Here is a 19,694-nt window from a genome sequence, read left to right on the forward strand (position 1 = left end):
AAATAAATTACTGCTTCCATTTCAATTTTTTTTGCGATCCACAAAGATATCATTTCCTTCGTTCCACAAGGGACGTTCATACACAGCCTAACACACAGTGTGAACCTATATATTTTGTATATTTTTTTTAAAAATTACAATAAAAATTTAGTAATCCAAAATTACCCACCTTTACCTTTTTATAGCCCTAGTGTCCCTTTACATTCTCAAGGACATTAAATTCATATTCCTGCAATGGCTAAAAATGCAACTGACAAAACAAATGTACAAACTAAAAAAGACAAAAAAGACAATGCGTATTTGTGCAGCAGATACCGTTGCAACATGAGTGAATCAATGTATACTAAATCTTCCATAAAACAATGAGGACTACATGTAGGAGTCACATGTCATCCATACTGGTAGGCACTATATTGAAAAGTGCTTGGTTTCGAGAAGCAGGGACTCACCGATTTAAAACGCTGTATAGTGTTTCAAGTACACCAATACAAATTAATTTATAAACAGACAAAACCTTTTTACCAACATTTGTATAATGTAACACTGTCGAAAAGAAAACAAAAAAAACTATACTTTGAAGTTTGCAAGCACATATTTGGTGACAGTTCATAGCTTACTGTGCTACACTAAGACGTTACCTGATGAACTGCAAGTAACAAATAAATCTCTGACAGAAGCAGAAACCCACTAAGCGATCCACATAAAATAAATTTGTATGATATTTACTACGCATTCTTTGCAGCAGGCTTATTAACCTTCTGTACTACTTTATTAGGAATTAAAACAACCATTTGGCATAACTGTGATCTCTCATCAGCGGATACATTAATTACAGAGTTATCGTACCATTAATTATTTTTGTTCAAACATTGCTGGACACACTAAAGTCTGCAGAAAGGTTCTTTTAAACCAGTAAAAGTTTTGAAATACAGCACCCACAAGCTCACTACCAGGTGTGAGGGCACCATCTAAAGCACAGTGATACAAAAACAAAGACTCTGTACACTATGCAAATCCACTCAGCGCCACTACAATCTATTCTACCCCACTCCAGTCTACTGTAACTTATTCCACTCTGCTGTTCTAAGCCACTGCACTCTACACCACTTCATCTTACTCAATGACACTCCTTTCTATTATACCACCTCTACTGCACACAATATCACTCTATTCAAACCACTCTATGTCACTTTACTCTTTGCCGCTCTACTCTATTAAACTCCATTCCACTACTTGCCACTACATTCAACCAGGCTGATCTGTAGAGTCCCCTATCGCCACTCCATTTCACCCCATCTTAGAAAGTTGCATTGGCTCCCAATCTGTGCTCCCGTCAGATTCAAGGCCCTCACACTAGTTTTTAGGGCCCTGAATGGCAAAGGCCCCCTATATCTGAGACAGCGACTGAAACGGGTCCATTCGTCCCTCAACCTCAGATCGAACCATCTTCAGCTCCTACTCCCCCCCAGATTCCGCCTTGCAAGGAAGGGTGGCAGAGCGTTTGCAGTAGTCGTATCAAAAATATGGAACTCCCTACCCATCAGCCTCCGCCTCGCTGACACTGAATCCCAATTCAGGGGCAAACTAAAGACCTTTCTGTTTTCTGGCTGCTAATTCCTCCTCCTGTTCATTCGCAATCCTCAGCGCCGGGACACCCCCGTTGGGGGTAGCCGTGCACTTAATAGATGTCTATAATAATAATAATAATAATAATAATAATAATAATAATAATAATAATAATAACAACTCTACCAAACTCCATTCTACTCGTCCCCACTCTATTGCACACAATGCAGCTATATGCCACTTCACACTATGCTACACCACATGCCACACTGTGCCACACTTAGCCATGCCACTCTACTCAATTCCACTATACTCTACCTCACTTTATTCTACTCTATGCCACAGCATTCTTTTCTCTGCCACTCTATTCCATGCAACTCCATTCTATGCTACTCTCGGAATGCTGCACCACTATACTCTACTTCACACCACAAAATGCCAGCCTACTGAACTCCACTCTATCCCACTGCACACATTGCCACTCTACGCCATTTTACTCCACGGCACTCTGTTTGCCACTCTACTGTACTCTGCACCATGCCACTCTGCCTCACTACACCATGCTACTCCAGTTCTATGCTACTTTTCTCTACTCCACGTCATTCTACATCAATCTATGCCACAACACTTTACTTAGTTCCACTCTACCCCACTCTACTCTAAACAACTGCATTTTATTTTACACCACTCCATTAAATTCCACACCACACCACACAATGCCATGCCAATCCACCCTCCTCTACGCCATTCTACTCTATGCCACTCTACACCACTCCCCACTATGCCATTCCACACGCAATACTACTCCACACAACTATACCAATCCACCCTACTCTATGCCGCTGCATGCCAGTCTACTCTATGCCCCTCCATGCCACTCTACTCTAGTTTACGCAGTGCCGCTCTACTCTACCCCACTCGACAATGCCACTCTACTCCATGCCCCTCTACACCATCCCACACTACCCATAGCCACTCTACTCTGCATCACTCTACTCTGAGCTGCTCCTCTCCACTCTATGTCCTTCCATTCTACTCGTTGCCACCATACTCTACGCCACTCCACTGAACCCTAACCCCACTATACGCCACCTCATCCCACTCTACCCCACACCTCTACTCCACCCCACTCTATTCCATGAAATGCCACTCAAATCCTTGCCACTATACTCACCTCCACTCTACCACACTCTATTCTACACTATGGCACTCCATTCTACTCAACACCACTCCATTCCACTCTATGTCAATCCACTATGCAACGCTATGCCGCCACTCTTCTCTACTCTAAGCTACTCCACTCTACGCACTTCATGCCACTTTACTCTGGTCCACAAAATGACGCTCTACCCCATCCTATGTCATACTCTGCCTGCTACTGGATGCCACTCTTCACCACTCTGTGCCATCCAGTCTAAGCCATTCTAATCCACTTCACTCTATGCCACTCCACCCTACCCTACACCACTCTACTCTATGCCACTGAAAGCCAGCCTACTCTACTCCACGCCACTCTATTCTAGTCCATGCAATGCCACTCTGCTCCACTCTATGCTACACAATGCCACTCTGTCATTCTACGCCAGTCTACACCATACAATGCCACTCTACGCCATATAATGTCACTCTGTCACTGTACGCCATGCCATTCCACTCTACTCTATGCTACTCCACTCATCACATTGCCAGTCTGCGGCACTCTACGCCACTCCACTCTATTTCACTCAACGTCAAATCACTCTACGCCACGTCAAACTACTCTACGCCACACCAGTTTATGCCACTCTACTCTGAGCCACTCCACACTATACCACTCCACCCTATGCCCCTCTACACAACTCCACTCTACATTACTCCACACCACTCTGTGCCACTCTCCTCTGTTTCACACCACTAATTTGTAGCCAGCTGAACAGCAACAACACTGCTGTACAACTTAGCTAAGAGATAATAGAGATCTACTCGCTTTGCCAATACTGGTTTCCTAACTGTATTATTTGTAGTGCCATGAATGGAAACATATATTACAGGTACTGGACAGGCCCAGACAAGAGGGAACACTACCATGCTGGCTGGACAAGCAGGCCCTTGAAAGACCTGTGTGATGGACCAGCGGTTAGGCCTGACGTGTGGAGCCTTGCTGATGGGCAGTGAACTGAGAGTCTAAAGACTGAGAACATTCAAAGGTATTTCACGAGATATTTAACTACAGGATAGCTGCCTAAAGGTGACCCCCGATGCACCCTATGTGCTGGGGAGGAAGGGGGAAGAGTGGCTCCTAAATGGCACAGGAAACTTAACCAAGAGATGACTTAAGGGGCTCAGTGTATTATACATAAGCCAGCAATTGAAAGGCCTGCTGACTCTGTATAGCAGTGGGTTACATTTGAGGCTTACACACCGAGTGCGACAAAACATTACCCCTTGAGAAAGTCTTCAGAAACTGGTTCTATGCCAGACAAGCTATAACACCATGTCCATCATAGGGAAAAACGGTCAGAGACAGGCAAAACTCTTTTGAGGCAGTCTTCAACACCCCCACTCTACAGGAAAGGAGAAAATGGCACCAGATCCTGGGGCAAGAAACAGTCATTCTAATTATAGTGTCATTAGAGGTCTACTGCTGAAGATGAAAATGTGCTTGAAAACAATAGATGGTGACATTGATATCCTCATCATTCATATACGTAAAATGAAAGATACAGATATTTGCTGAACAGCTCGATATGTTGGAGAGGCTCCTACAGAATGTGGAGAATGGTGTACTTGAGAAAAGCACCAAATTACAGAAAATGGAGAAAAACCTTGATACCAGAGTCAAACATATGACATGGATGCAAAACCCAGGTGCAGTAACATTTGAATTGTGGGGGTCCCTGAATTTATTAACATGGTCAAAGACACTTTTTGTTGTAACTATGATCAAAGAGGTTTTTGGGTTCAATAACTTTTTACATGAGATAATAGCAGAGCGTGCTTATTGAGCTTCAGTGCAGAGTCCTGTGCCCGGAGCTTCCCCCTAGGCCTATTATATCCAGGATTCTTAACTTTTGAGACTATGATGCAGCTTTGAAACTGGCCAGAGATAAGAGAGGCTTGAACTTCACGGGGTCTTTGATTCACTGTACACCAATTTCATGCTAGTGGTACAAGAGATGAGTAGTGCTTTTATGCCAGCAAAAAAGCACTACTGCAGAGAGGGCTTGAATATGCTAAGTTATACAATGGCAAATTGAAAATAAAGCACAATGGTAGATCCCTCCTCTTCACTGATCCCAAATAAGTGATGTCCTTTTTGAGAGCACTCTGTAGATGTGGCTTATATCCAGAAAAAGCATCTGGCTACTAAGTTGGAGAAAACATTTGCCCAGTCTTTGGAAACACAGGTATTTTGCCTCATTTTCGAGAGGGGCTGCAGTACTTATTACAAAGAGTTTAGACTTTAAATTTCATGCCAACATTACAGCTATAGTACGCACTTATTGAAGACTTGAAGGTACTCTTGGTAATGATAAATTTACTTTCCTTAGCAATTATGGACCCAATGTAGACTTGCACGTTTTATGAACAATTGAAATCAAAATATGACTCACTTCTGACACATAGCATACTGGAGGGTGGGAGGCAGTGTTGGGGAAGGGTTTAATGCCATTTTTGGTAAGCATGACAAACAGGTCTATACTCACTGTCAGACAACCCTCTTGCACCATACAAACTCTACATAAGATTTTATACAGCCACTGACGTTTTGATCTGTGGAGATATTTGCATCGAAGGCAGAGAGGTTACACTCATTGCTCTTCTATGCATGATGCCTACTCCTGGAATGATTTCTAGCTTAGGGCTAGAGATGTTAGGACACTTACGTCAGACATAGCCATATTACCATGTACCCTTTCAAACCTCTCTCCACTGATTTTGACGATATCCCATCCATCACTGGATTCCATCAATACGCCATGTATATTTGTTGTGTTATATGTATCTGTAAAGTGAACTATCCCCTGTGAGGGTATCCTGATGCTGAGCAGGTGTGTGTGCCTAGCCCTGCCTGTAATAGGCTGGTTAACTAAAAAACGTGTCTTCAGCTTCTTGCAGAATTCAATGTGAGAGTTGGAGGTTTTGATGTGGCTTGTGAGGCCATTCAATGCTTTTGGAGCAACGTAAGAGATTACTTGTCCTCCTGGTCTGGTTTTGAATATCAGTGGGATGTGGATGTGTCTGGGTGGTTAGTGGAAGCGATGGAACTGGTCAGGCAGGTGGGGCCTAAGTTGTGTAGTGCCTTGAATGTGTGTGAGGAGTATGATATGAGCACATTTGTTTATCAGGGGCCAGTGAAGCTCTCTGTGGTGTGGTGTGAGTTCTGTGTGGGATTGAGAATGAATGTGCCCGACTAATTCTAGATGGTTCGTAGTCTTCTAGTGAGTTGCTTGGTGATCCCGGGATTGAGGTTTTTCCAACAGTCCAATTTGTTGGTGACTAGGGTCTGAATGATAGTTTTTCTAGAGTTGCTTGGGAGCCATTTGAAGATCTTTCTCATCATCTTCATAGTGTAGAAGAACGATGAAGTGACGATGTTGACCTGTGCGGTCATATCCAGTTTGCTGTCTATTATTCTGAGGCTTCTGGCTTGAGTGTGGTTCTAGGTCAGAGTTCGGTCAGCGACCAGTTGGAGTCCCATGGCGATGTGTTCTTGCCCAAGATCATTACTTCTGCCTGGTCGATGCTGAGCTTAACACCATTGGCTTTTATCTAGTTAGTCACTTTGGTCATGAAGGCAGTGAAGTTATTTCTTGTGTTGGGGGTCTTGTCTGTGAAGGAGCGTATGAGCTGGGTGTCGTCAGTGAAAGAGAACATTGTGTGCACGGATGCTGTTGGCCACAGGGATCATGTATGCATTGCAGAGGTAAAGGATATTTCCATTCAAGTCTCTGATAGACACTGCATTCAAAGAGAAGGTTAAACAAGGTATTATGGCACACTTCCAGATTCATGCCGGATCTGTAACAAAATATTCCCCTAATTGGGGTGCTTTTAAGCTCTTTGTTCGGGACTTATGCATCTGAAAGCAGGCAGAATCCATAAATCTACACAATGCATTTTTGAGATTGGAAACTGAACTTTAGAGATTGGGAACTGAATACTCTAACCCACAGGACATAGCAATTGAAGAACAACTGAATTCCACCCTTCTTCAGTATAGGGAGAAGTGGAAAGTGAGGTAAAATATTTAGGCAAATATGCAGTGACATACATGTGTTCCAGGCATGTGTGCTGTAGATACACATGCTTTGCATACTCCTGCCATCTAGTGTTGAGTCCGGATGTTTGCAATTTGTTTTTCTTCGAAGGTGGCACCTCCCTTCGGTGATAGTGTGCATGGGCCTCAACTCCATTGTTAGATTGTTTTCCGCCATCAGGTTCGGGCATGTATTGCTGCGCTCCGGTTTTAAACCGTCCTTCGGGTTCCCTTCGGTGAGCAATCCACTGTACCCTCAACAGTATTGTTATCATATGCGTCTCACTATTCTCCGATTATCGAATCATTCGGGAAACTTTCCATCTTCTGTCGAAAACATCGTGGGACGCCTTCGGGCCTAGCGTGCGGTCTAGCTTTCTACCGATAGAACAGACTCAGTTTCGATTTTGTCCTCTGTGCCACTCCAAGTATCCTTGCACCGAGCTACATAAAGTCTGTAACTTGTGCCGCTCACTGGAGTACAAGGAAGAAGACTGAGGCTTGTCGGTCGTTCCAATCGAAAAAGTCTCTATGGGATAGTCGGGCTCAATGACGAGAAATGCAGCGGCAAAGCATCCAACATACTCCGGATATCTTCTGAGAAGAATCTGAACATGAAGAGGTCGAAGGACAGCAGTGGAAGAGGAAGAAGCCTTCTCTATCGCAGAATAGGATTCTGTGCTGGAAATCGAGTTGGAGTCCGAGGACGTTCCATCGGGACAGGGTGCCAAGAGTACTAAAGCCCTTTCACCCCTCAAACTCTCTTTGACCAAACATAAGGCTTTGGCACCACCTCTGCCTTCGGCCCAGGGTCAGCACCGCGTCAATGTTTCTGATGCCCCACCCTTGGGTTCAGCACCAAAACAAACAGTCAAGCCTTGCGGCTCGGGATCGAGTCAAGACAAATAGTCTTCGGATCCGAAACCTTTCGTTCCGAAAGACATGTCGAGTTCGGCACCAAAATCTGCACGCCAAAATCGAAAGAGAGCCTTTCAAAGCCTCCAGAACCGATCCTGGACCTTATGAAAGAAAGATTAGAACCTAAGCAAAAGAAACTATACATCAATCCACATACTAGACATATTTTGGCAAAAATACCTTCCAAAAGGAAAGTCAGTTCAGAGGACACTAGTTAGAAGATTCCTCTCAAGAAGAAGGAGGACTTGGCTACAAGTCCTATTCACCCTACTCAGCATTCCCCTCCACCTCGATTATCTTCACCACTGCCACAATTGCGAGGCTCAATCCTCTAAGCATAATACCTCAGGGGCCTGCTCACACACAGCCTGATATAGGTAATGATGATCACAATAGTTATTTACCAGCAGGTCCATGGGATGACTATAATATTGATCCACCCATAGATAATGATCCAGATGTATACCCTGAGAAGCCATCAACTCCAGACGATATTGTAGCTTATCAAAAGCTGACTTCAAGAGCAGCAGCTTATCATGGGCTACATTATATAAAGAGTCTTTGGAAAAATACTTTATTTGAGACACTAGGACACAAGGACAAGTCAGAGTCTTCCATGTTAAAAGGTATGATGAGACATGCAGATGAATATTTAAGGATCCTGTTCGTGCCCGCATTCTAACACCTAGGGTTCACAAAAAATACAGACTCCCACCATCTGATCCTATTTTTATTATAGGACAGTTGCCTTTAGACTCACCAGTAGTCTCTAATGCTCATAAGAGCAAACTCACAGACCTCTGCAGATGCACCTCCCCCAAACAAAGAGCCTAAATTAATGGACGCATCCGGTAAAAGGGTGGCTGCTCAAGCAGTTAACCACTGACGTATTGCCAACATGCAGTGCCTACTAGTAAGGTATGACAGGGCAGACTGGGATGAGATAGAAGGCTTACTTCAATACCTTTCAAAGAGCACAAAAAGAAAGCACACACATTAATACAAGAAGGCAAACTCATAGCTAATCCTTCCATTAGATGTGCTCTGGATGCTGCTGACACTGCAGCAAGGGGAATTACCATTAGCAGTCTCCTACAACAACATGTTTGGCTTAGAATTTCAGGTTTAAACCTGAGGTTCAGCAGTCTATTTTAAATAACCCTTTCATTAAACAACATCTCTTTGGCCCTCAAGTAGAAGAAGCCCTAGAAAAAATGAAAAGGGGCCCAGACGTGGCAAAGTCCATTGGAGCGCTTCAGGCCCCATCAAACAGAGGCTCCTTTCGCTTCTCATTTTATAGGGGACGGTCCAAATGTACACCCTCAGACCCTAGTGCTTCCTCCACAACCCACTCCCTCTAGAGGCTTCTATAGGGGAGAGTACAGAGGAAACAATTTGAAGGGTAGGTGTAAGAGCACGCCAACGCGCAACTCCCCTTCCCCAAATAAGCAGTGACTTGCCTACATTTCCCCCCAGTCATTTAACACTTGTCGGGGGAAGACTTCAACAATTTCTCCCCATTTGGCAATACATAAGATCAGACAAATGGGTACCAGACATTATCTGACATGGTTATTGCCTAGAGCTCACCAACAATCATCTCAATTTTCCACCTCACACTCACAAGCTCTCATCAGAGCACCTACAGCACCTCAAACAAGAGGTACGGGCCCTTTAAACCAAGGAAGCCATAGAACCAGTTCCACTACAGTACCAAGGTTCAGGGGGTTTACTCTCTGTACTTTTTAATCCCCAAAAAGGACGGCAACTTAAGACCAATTTTGGACCCAAGGATGTTAATACATACTGTCAGAACATTTTCATATGGATACTCTTCAACAAGTGCTTCCACTTCTGCAACAAGGCAATTTTATGTCCACACTAGACTAAAAAGATGCATACTTTCACATTCCGGTTCACCCAGCACATCGCAAATAACTCAGATTTGTGATAGCGTTTTCCTGCTATCAGTTCAAGGTACTCTCATTCAGAGTAACTACTGAGCCCAGAGAGTTCACAAAATGTATAGCAGTAGTAACAGCACATCTTAGAAGGCAGCAGATTCATGTCTTCCCATACCTAGCGATCGGCTCGTCAAAGCCAGCACACACCAAAAGTGTTTAGAATACACTCAGACTACATTATACCTACTACACCAATTGGATTTTATGGTCAATACGCAAAATTCTCATCTTCAGCCTTCACAGATACAGTCCTATCTGGGAGCGACTCAAAACACTCACACAGCTCTAACCTATCCCAATGCAGCCAGAATTCAAAATATTCAAACTCTAACTACAGTTTCTGACCAACCAATACTTAGCAGTCAGGACTTTCATGCAACTGTTAGAAATGATGGAATCATGCATTGCAATTGTGCCTTATGCAAGGATGCACATGTGTCCCCTACAAGAATGCTTAGCACGTCTGTGGAATCAGTCTCATGGTCAATTAACATATCTAGTGTTGGTAGACAGCCGCACCCATCACTTTCTGCAGTGGTGGGACACACAAAACTTATCTAAAGGGCAGCCCTTCATCAACTCTGTTCCACAGATTGTACTAACAGCAAAATGCATCTCTCACAGGTTGGGATGCCCATCTCCACAATTTGACAATTTAGGGTCTGCAGGACAACAAGCACATAAGTCTTCACATTAACTATTTAGAGCTTCTAGCTGTGTATCTAGCACTAAAAGCTTTTCAGTCTCACCTCATAGGTAAAGTTGTCTTAGTCCGCAAGGACAATATGGCAACAATGTACTATGTACAAACACAGGGGGGACACACACACTCTGCAACTGTCACGCCTCTCTCAGACCATTTGGCATTGGGCAATCCATCACAGAAATCATCTTCCGGCAAAGCACCTCCCAGGAATGAACAATCAAATTGCTGACTTCCTCAGGATGTGGCAACATATACTTTAGTATTCCATACTTTCCAAATGGGGAATCCCACAAATAGATCTTTCATCACAGTGGACAACTCAAAATGCCCAAACTTCGCCATCAGGTTCCCACACTATCTATCCAAAGGCAATGCCCTATGGACGAATTGGTCAGGGATATTTACCTACGCTTTTCTGCCTCTACCTCTCCTTCCATTTCTGGTTCGGAAGCTCAGGCAAACATCCCTCACACTGATTTTAGTGGTTCCCACATGGGCCTGTCAACCCTGGTTCACCACACGCTTGGAACGATCAGTGGTGCCACATCAAAAGCTGCATCTCAACTGCAAACTTCTCATTCAGAAACATGGAGAATTCAGACACCGAAACCCCAAGGAGCTCAATCTAGCGATCTGGCTCCTGTCGTCAGAGTTTGGATACTTCAATTTGACACCAGATTGTATGACTATTCTTTAAGAAGCAAGAAAGCCTACTACCATAGCATGTTATGCAGCAAAATGGAAAAGATGTGTATGTTATTTTATTTTGTATAACAACAATGATCAGCTTAATGCCTCTATCCAAAATTTTATTTGTTACATGTTGCATCTACAGCGCGCTTGTCTAGCCTACACATCCATTTGGTTGCACCTTGCGGCAGTAGCTGCATATATGCAAAACCGACAACATTTATCTTTGTTCAAGGTTCCAGTAATTAAGACCTTTATGGAGGGCCTTATAAGAGTAATACCACCCAGAGTACCTCCTGCACCAGTTTGGAATATGAACATTGTGCTTACAAGACTCATGGGTCCACCTTTTGAGCCATTACACAATTATCAATTACAGTTTCTTTCATGGAAGGTTACCTTTCTCATTGCTATCACTTCATTTAGGAGAGTTGGTGAGCTATAAGCATTAAACTTAGAAGAACCCTTCTTTCGGCTTCATAAAGATAGAGTAGCTCTGCGTACCAATCCAAAATTCCTTGCAAAAGTAGTTTCTACTTTTCATATTAACCAATACGTTGAGTTACCAGTGTTCTTCCCTCAACCTGATTCGGTAGTAGAAAGAGCTCTTTACACACTTGATGTCAGAAGAGAGTTATTGTATTATATTGAAAGGACAAAAGATTTTTGTAAACCAAAACTACTGTTTGTTGCATTTGCTACACCTCACAAAGGCAATCCTATCTCAAAATCTGGTACTTCAAGATGGATTGTTAAATGCATTCAAACTAGCGATGCTAAAGCTAAAATAACTATTTATACGTCATAGAGCACATTCCACTCGTAAAATAGGAGTATCTGTGGCCTTTTTTAGGTTACATTCCTATAGCTACCATTTGTAAGGTAGCAACATGGTCCACACCACACACATTTACCAAGCACTATTGTTTGGATGTGTTAGCAAGTCAACAAGCCAATGTAGGGCAAGCAGTGCTAAAGACACGTTTTCAAACAACTGAAACACCTACTGGTTAGCCACTCCTTTGGGAGAATACTGCTATATATTTTATGCAAAGCATGTGTATCTACAGCACACATGCCTTGAACAGATTAGGTTACTTACCCAGTAAGAATCTGTTCTTGGCATGTAAAGCTGTAGATTCATATGCGCCCTCCCACCTCCCCGGGCACTTGTAGTTGTTTCCGTTCTCATTATTTACATACCATACGCATGGACATATCTGTACTACACTCATTTATTCCATTCTCGCCCTCTTGGGGGGAAACAATCTAACAATGGAGTCGATGCCCATGCACACTATCACTGAAAGGAGGAGTCGCCTTACCTTGTGACTGGGAAAGACTTATTCGAAGAAAAACAACTTGCAAACATCCAGACTCAACACTAGACGGCAGGAGTATGCAAAGCATGTGAATCTACAGCGCTACATGCCAAGAACAGATACTTACTGGGTAAGTAACATAATCCTTACAGTGATAAAGAGATTGGAAATGGGCAAAGTGATAACAGACTTCATAGCTCTGCTCTATAAAAATCCTGTGGCCTGCATCAGAATCAACGGCTGCATGACATTGCATGGGAACCAGGCAGGGTTCACTTTTTGGCACAGCAACTGATGCCCCAGAAAAGCATGCACAGAGAGGCCTGTGCACAGATAGGAGAAATTATATCAGGTCTTCATACACAGACATATTGTGTTATGTTGTGTTATGTAGGAAGCATCACAACTAGAATGTCTCATCGATAACTCACACATTTTTGGCATTCAGCCAATTTACCGGCCTACCAAATAACAGGCCAGGTGAATAGCAGTCCTTAAGACAGTGTTTCTTTCCCAGCTATGATATCTGTTTCTCAACATACCAATCCCACTGACTAAAGCATTCTTTACATAAGTTAAAAGTTTATTATTGAAAGTCATCTGGGCCAATAAGCAGCAAAGATTGAACCGGAATTCATTAACACTACTACATTTCAGAGGTGGAACCTAGAAGTGTAATATTGGGTAGCTTAGACCAGACATGCCTTTGGGTGGTGTCACAGAGCATCGGCCTTGTTACTTTACTGTGGAGAGAGACATAGTGGCACCCTCCCCGCTGCGTGCTATTATTTTACACATTACTCAGAGACCCAGAAAGCAGTAGTTTAATTAAGTAGCATGCACAAATCATACCTGGCATAAATTAGTTAACGTAGTAGTGTAGGATAAGTTACGTGTGTCAAGCATACCAATACTGGATGATCCATTATTAACGGTCAAGTTGAAGACTAAAGCAAAACAGCAACTGACATGCACATGACTGGGAATTCGGGCAGTGGGTGACCTATACGTTTAAAGCATATTTAAGTCATTAGACTAATTTAAGGAGAAAGGTGAAACTTCCCCTTTGGATAGATTTCTGTATTTCGACTACAACATTCTATTTGTACCTGCTACCCTGGTTTTCCCAATGAACCTTCCTGGATGCCTGCCTTGGAATTATCTATAACCTCCACCACATCCTGGTAACTAGATGATATACATTAGTGGTAGAGATATGGCCAGTGCTGCATGGGAGTGTCCAGAAGAGGATGTAGGACAGGAGATAACAGATACAATATAATACTACTGTTGCGCATAAACAAGTATGATTTCTCGGAACACCAGGAAAAGAGGGATTCACTATAAGCTCTTACACAGGATAGATAAGATGTTGGCAGGTCTACATGCATTGGGCCTTTATGTGGACCAATGTGTCCAAGATTCACACATTCTCACACAGACTAAATAAACCTAGCATAGACGTGTCCCCCTGAAACCTGAGGCTGCAGGTTGGAAGCAGGTATGCGTGACACATTCAAAAATGGCTAAATATAAAACGGACTCTTCACCATTGATGGACCTGATGGGATATGTTAAAAAGATTACCAAGGTCATCCAATGGTTTACCACAATGGCAGCCGTACTGGCAAAGATAAGTATGCCATTTGGCGTGGACAGGTCCCACAACCTAAAGTTAAAAGTGAGAAATTTAATATTTTGTAATGATAATGTAGAAACTTAGAACAAAACATTAACATCCCAACCTAAAGATCTCTCCAACAAAATGTGGTGGCTGAGTAAGGGGCTAGCAATGATGGATAGACTGTTGAGTGCCTAATTTAGTTGCAATGGCTTTATAATGGATGACAGACATGTGAAACATTATCCAGCATTAAGGGGATATGCTTTACATAGTCATATGGGTTGATGTTGTTGTGATGCATGACACGGTTAGGTATTTAAACGTAATATGAGGACGGCATGATGCTCTTTTAGAAAATGAATTCTTTACCACAGGTCCAGAAAGGTGAGAATACAAAGACTAGCTTGTGAAATAGAAACAATATAAAGCCCCAAGATAACGATTTCATGTAGAGGGCATCCATTCTTGTTGTTTCTGTGATATTTCCCTTCCTGCAAGGGTATACTCAGACAAGTTCCGATGCATTGGACAGTTGCTATACTGATTTTTGCTTCTTGAATGTACAGATTCAATTTTATGTAGCACGCAGAATAAAATACAAAACGCATAAACTTTACAGCCCGGCTGGTCACTTTTCCTAGTTTTACTTTTTGGAGGATACCCCTTGGCAAATGCACCTCTGCTGTGGTCAAAAAGAAAGGTACTCATCAGGTTGTGAAGACTGATGGTGGCAAATCCTCCTTACACAGAGTGGCATCTGGACCTTCAAGAAGCATCCTTATAAATAGTATCTCTTACATAGCTTTGCTTTAAGAATCAGCAAGGGCTGAGGGGGGTTGGATGACTTTTGCTTATTGGGAAAGATGTCAGCTTTTGGACCCCTAATCAGTGGGAAGGAACAGGACGTATGTTTTCTTGACAATGGAAGCCTGAAATATAAAAACATTGAAACTTTGAAAGTGATGTCTGGGTCAGACACCTTAATGCTGAAAAGGTCGCACATGTCAATCTTATTGTAAATTTGAGGAAATGGTCAGAAACAAATGGCTGGCTCCGAGGGGCATGAAGGAAGTTGCAGACATGCTCAAGGGAGGTTAAGTGGATAATAACACAACAAGACTAGATCCATTTTTGTGCCAATGACTAGTAATGATTTTCTGTGGAGTTGTAACCCGAGAGGATTAGCAACAGATGAGCTCAGACATGAAGAAGGAGGGGTGGCCAATAGGTGAATCAGTAGATGCAGGCCTACTGAGGCCTCCCTCTAATTCTTAGAGTCACGCTCATACACAGACTGAAGCAGTCTGTATATGAGTCAGAGAGTAGATAAACACTGACACTACCTGCACCACACTGCCATTGTATCTGGACAATTAAGGCACCAATTAAAAGCTAACCTCATTAAAAAAAGGAAGCCACAGACCTTACTGGGGGGAGTAGAGGGAGGGAGATAAAAGTGTATTACTGTTGCTGAGGATGTCTTAGATAAAGACCATGACAGACAAAACTAGCATAGGGATGACAGAAATTGTAAAATAGAAAGGTGAAGAAAATGAAAAACAAATACAAAGGAACAAACTTGAAAAAACAACCTACTATTCTTACAAAAAACAATAAATCTTCAAATCGTAATCAGACATGTTTTCCGGGTGTACAGAAAAAAGAATATAAACGGATTCACCGTTGCAGAGGATTCCCCTTGGTGGGGTACAATTATACAAACAAAGCCTTTTATTAATCTGGATTACTCCACATATTTATAAAAAAAACAACCTGCTTGCATTTTGCGTCTTATGGGGTCAGCTGACATAGTGAGTTAATCTGTGGAAGAATGAAAGCTTGAATGTAAAGAAATTAGGGATGTTAAGAGGTGTACAATACCAATGTCATGCAAATTGTACTTTAAGAAGTACAATTTCCCAGCTGTTCTAAGACGCACCAGGGTAAAGTGATAGTTAGCTTACCCTCATCTTCCTCCCAGCGACTATGTTCCTCATGGGCGCTCTGTTCAGCTCTCTGTTTCAAAGCGCATCTTCGGGCCTCCTCCTGAAGAGGCAAACCACAAGTTATTAGGGGGATTCAGAAGAGAAAACAATTAGCATAATTAATATGAGATGGCGGGGTTACCAGAATGAAGTGTGATGGTACATGTCTGCAAAGATCTCGGAACATAAACCAGAAACAATGAGGCAACATGGTTAGGGAAGATGGAGAAGTTAAAGATGTAAGGGGGCCATAAGGTTAATCTGAGCAGGGACTCAGGTGAAGGGAGGGGCATACGTAACATACAGGCGATTGAAGAGGCGCAACCATATTAAGGGTATCTCTAGGGCAACACAATGTAACAAGGCTGAATGGAGGTAAAGAGACTCCATATATTAACAGGGGGTCAGTGTTGAAAAGAAGTCCCTAAAGTAAATGGGAGCAGTGACTGCAGTGATAGAAGAGAGAACAAGCACAGAAGTGGGGGGGAAAAGCAACAGGTTCATCTCTGGGGAAAGAGAAGGTAATGTGTGAAAGTGGACAAAGAAAATACACATGGTGGCAATGACAGCCCCTTCGCAGGGGTGTAGGAAGGGCTCATGAGGTTACTAGGATGGTGACTCGATGCAAGACTGAAACAAATGGGAACTAGAGGGCATTAGAGAAAACAAAACTGGGTCCCCATGTCTTACCCACTCACCAGCAAGGAAGAATATTTAAACTCACCTGTTCCAAAGTGTAAACTTTGTAGAAGTATCGCTGCCAAAACTCAGAGTGCGAAACAGCAGCCGGCACCTATGAAAAAGAAAAAAGAGACGAGGTCAAGGAAATGAGGCATTAGTGAAAAATAGTGGAAAAAGAAAAACAAGGAGGAAATGATGCAGGCGAGGAAAGAGAAAAACAGTGGTAGGAGAGAAAAGAAAGCACAGAAAAGGTAATGCAGAAAAAGAAGGATAAATAAGCCAGGAAATGGTGAAAGATGAATAGCTGCTAAGGTTTTGGATTATTTAAGTGTGACATTTTCATAATTTCAGTGTAATTATGAGTGACATTCAATGACCATGAGTGACACTTTCTTGCGAGGAAAATCAAGTAATAAAGACTAGGGAAACATATAAATATAAGAAATTACACCCATTTGAGCAATAAGAAACTCGAAGGAGATCTTAAAACTGCTGCAAAGCACCAGAAATAGAAGATCTTGACATGAGGGCTTTTAAGTGGGATGAAAAAAGTGGGAGTCTCTAAATGTAGCATGCACGGCCTGTGTCATAAAGCTTAAAGCTTAATCATATGAACTCAATTTCTGGGATTTCCATAGCGTGCCGTCTGACTAGTATTTGGTTTATCATCAGAATCTCAGTCCATATGAAGTGAAAGTATGTTATTTTGAGCCTTGCTTGTAAGTCTTTTGGCTCACCAGCCTACAGGAAGAGGGGCTCTTATTAGTGTTGGTAAGAATAATGTACTCAAACGTACTCAAGTATAGTGCCTTATATCCAATACAATTGACTTGAAGTGGTGTTTGGCAGGGAGAGGGAGCTAGTGCAGTACTCTCAAGGTAGAGAATATGTGAGTGAACACTCTTGGTGGTTACTCGAGCCGCAGCTTAATGAATGGTTCAGGTGGGGTTAATGAGGACTCTGTGAATCAATATTGCTGTTGTTCTTTTTTTCTTAAACAGGTCCTTATAGGGCTGAGATTTTGTCATGGGAAGTCCTGTGCTCTATTCTGTAGTCTTGTTGTGAAGGTTCTCTGGAGGGCGTGAAGCAAGTTGGATTGAGAGTTGGACAAATTAATGGAACTTGAAACTTCTTTCCCCAACAGTTATGGTATGTAGTCGTAGAAGTTGTTCTAGTAGGTGTCACGTATTGGTCTCTTCTTTTGTTTTATTGTGAGAGTCTGTTAATGTCAAACATCTGTCATTTTTTGTCAGATACCCCATTCCCTCCTTCTTTTGAATCAGACCATGAGTGATTTTTCCGGCTTTAAGTCTTATCTGTGCATTATCTGCATCTTGAGGTAGAGAAAACTAAAAAAAAGTCATGACTGACAGCAATGACTACTTTTGAAGGTTAAACGCAGCAACAATACAGACTCACGAGGAGCTCCACATTGCAGTTGTTGGGGCAGAGAGTGAAAGTGTAGTACATTGACTTCCTGGGTCTTGTTCGACTGAAATTGAATGATCCATGAGAGTGCCCAGTTCTGCACTAATGTATTAAAGTTGAATAAAGAGGATAGCCTGAGCATTAGTTTCATAGGTAATGTATAGGTCCAATAATGCAAACGCATCTCCTTGCATTGGTAGACCATCAGTAAGAGATGAGAATTGCGTTATGCCCTGCCTGGCAGCAGCCCAGTCTCAGCTGGGTGCAGTATATTGTTCCCTTCTGTAAAGACCCAGCTGACTTTCACTGATGCTGGAGGCAGCCAGGGCAGAGCTCTGAGCGGCGTGCAGATACTGGTGCTCCCAGCAAATCTGTGGAGTGCAGCTAAGGGTTCAGGCAGTTGTATGGTGGACGGATGTCCCCCAGCCCCCCATCCGAGTGTTACATTTAAATGACTGGAAGGCTCCAGCCACCCACGGGAGCACAGTGAAGATGGCTGGGCCCTTAGGCAGGGCCAGGGAAAGCGGAGTCTGGAGGCTCGGCCTGGTTTACTGACCTTAATAGTAGTAACACTTACTCTCAGCCAGCCGCGAGAACTCTCCGGCACCGTCCGATTCGCTAGTCTGAGCAGTGCCACGGCCGAAGTCAAGGACTCCGACTGCTTTCATGGTTGCATCAGCAGTGGACTGCAGTGCAGGGCAGCGGGTCAGATTGCAGACACCATCACTCGCCAGTGTCGGCCTCATGCATCCGAATCAATCGCTGCAGTTCATCTGAAGGTAGAGTTGGCTGCTTGAAAGGGAAACGGCTGTAGGGTTCCCCTGTCTTCTTACTACATCAGAGGGAACCTCCTACATGTCTCAAAGATCTGTTCATGGCCAGCTTCGAATATAATCCAGCTGCTTGCGTTTTATCTATTTATACTGTTCAGCCCCCACAGAACAAGGATTACTATACCGTTTAGATGTTGTGAACAGGACTCTACCAGTACTTGTAGTGTCTAGGGCAAAAATACTCAAAGTACAGCCCCTCCTGACCATCACATTCGCCACCTCTGGTCAACAGGAGCACTGGCCTGCTAGTTACTCAACTAAGCATTAACAATAAAAATATATTAAATAAACAGGCAATCATTTATTTCAAGGTTAATTGGTGTTAAAGAAAGAAGCAACAAGGGAGTCCGGCACTTAACTATAGAAACAGCTTCATTTTTTAAGACAACTTGCAGCTAAAGTGTATAAAAATGCATTCTCTTCAAAATTCATAAAAGTGTATTTAATTAACATGCAGGACCTTAGTACAACTGATTATATCAGTGAATTGAGAAGTATTAAGTTAAAAGTGTTAGTTTTTAAACATGAATCTAAAAACATTAATTCTTCCACCTAGCCTGACAACAACGCCAATAGTGAACTAAAGTGGCATGCCAGTTGTCAAGTGCACCTTATGGGTGGCTTGGGTTCCCGTTATACATGAACAACATTTTAGTCTATTAAACACAGGGGCAGGTTTTGACCAGTGCACACCCTGAAATCATGTATTTCGAGGTCCTCTTATATGTGACAATGAAG

At 42.8% G+C, this 19,694-nt stretch overlaps 1 protein-coding gene across 2 annotated transcripts in view; it reads right to left on the reverse strand.

Moving 5' to 3' along the window:
- Positions 1–19,694, reverse strand: part of BSDC1 (BSD domain containing 1) — a 257,488-nt gene that overhangs the window by 193,895 nt on the left and 43,899 nt on the right. For both annotated transcript variants that reach the window (XR_013608698.1, XM_078680725.1), the window contains exons 7-8: positions 16,739–16,807; positions 15,994–16,075 (exon numbers count right to left, since the gene is read on the reverse strand). Coding sequence is in view for 1 of the 2 variants with exons in the window: in XM_078680725.1 (XP_078536851.1) it covers positions 15,994–16,075; positions 16,739–16,807 (151 nt within the window). In the remaining variant the exon portion in view is untranslated. The remainder of the gene's footprint in view (positions 1–15,993; positions 16,076–16,738; positions 16,808–19,694) is intronic.

Source organism: Lissotriton helveticus, chromosome 3_1 (assembly GCF_964261635.1).
Source record: "Lissotriton helveticus chromosome 3_1, aLisHel1.1, whole genome shotgun sequence".
NCBI lineage: Eukaryota > Metazoa > Chordata > Amphibia > Caudata > Salamandridae > Lissotriton > Lissotriton helveticus.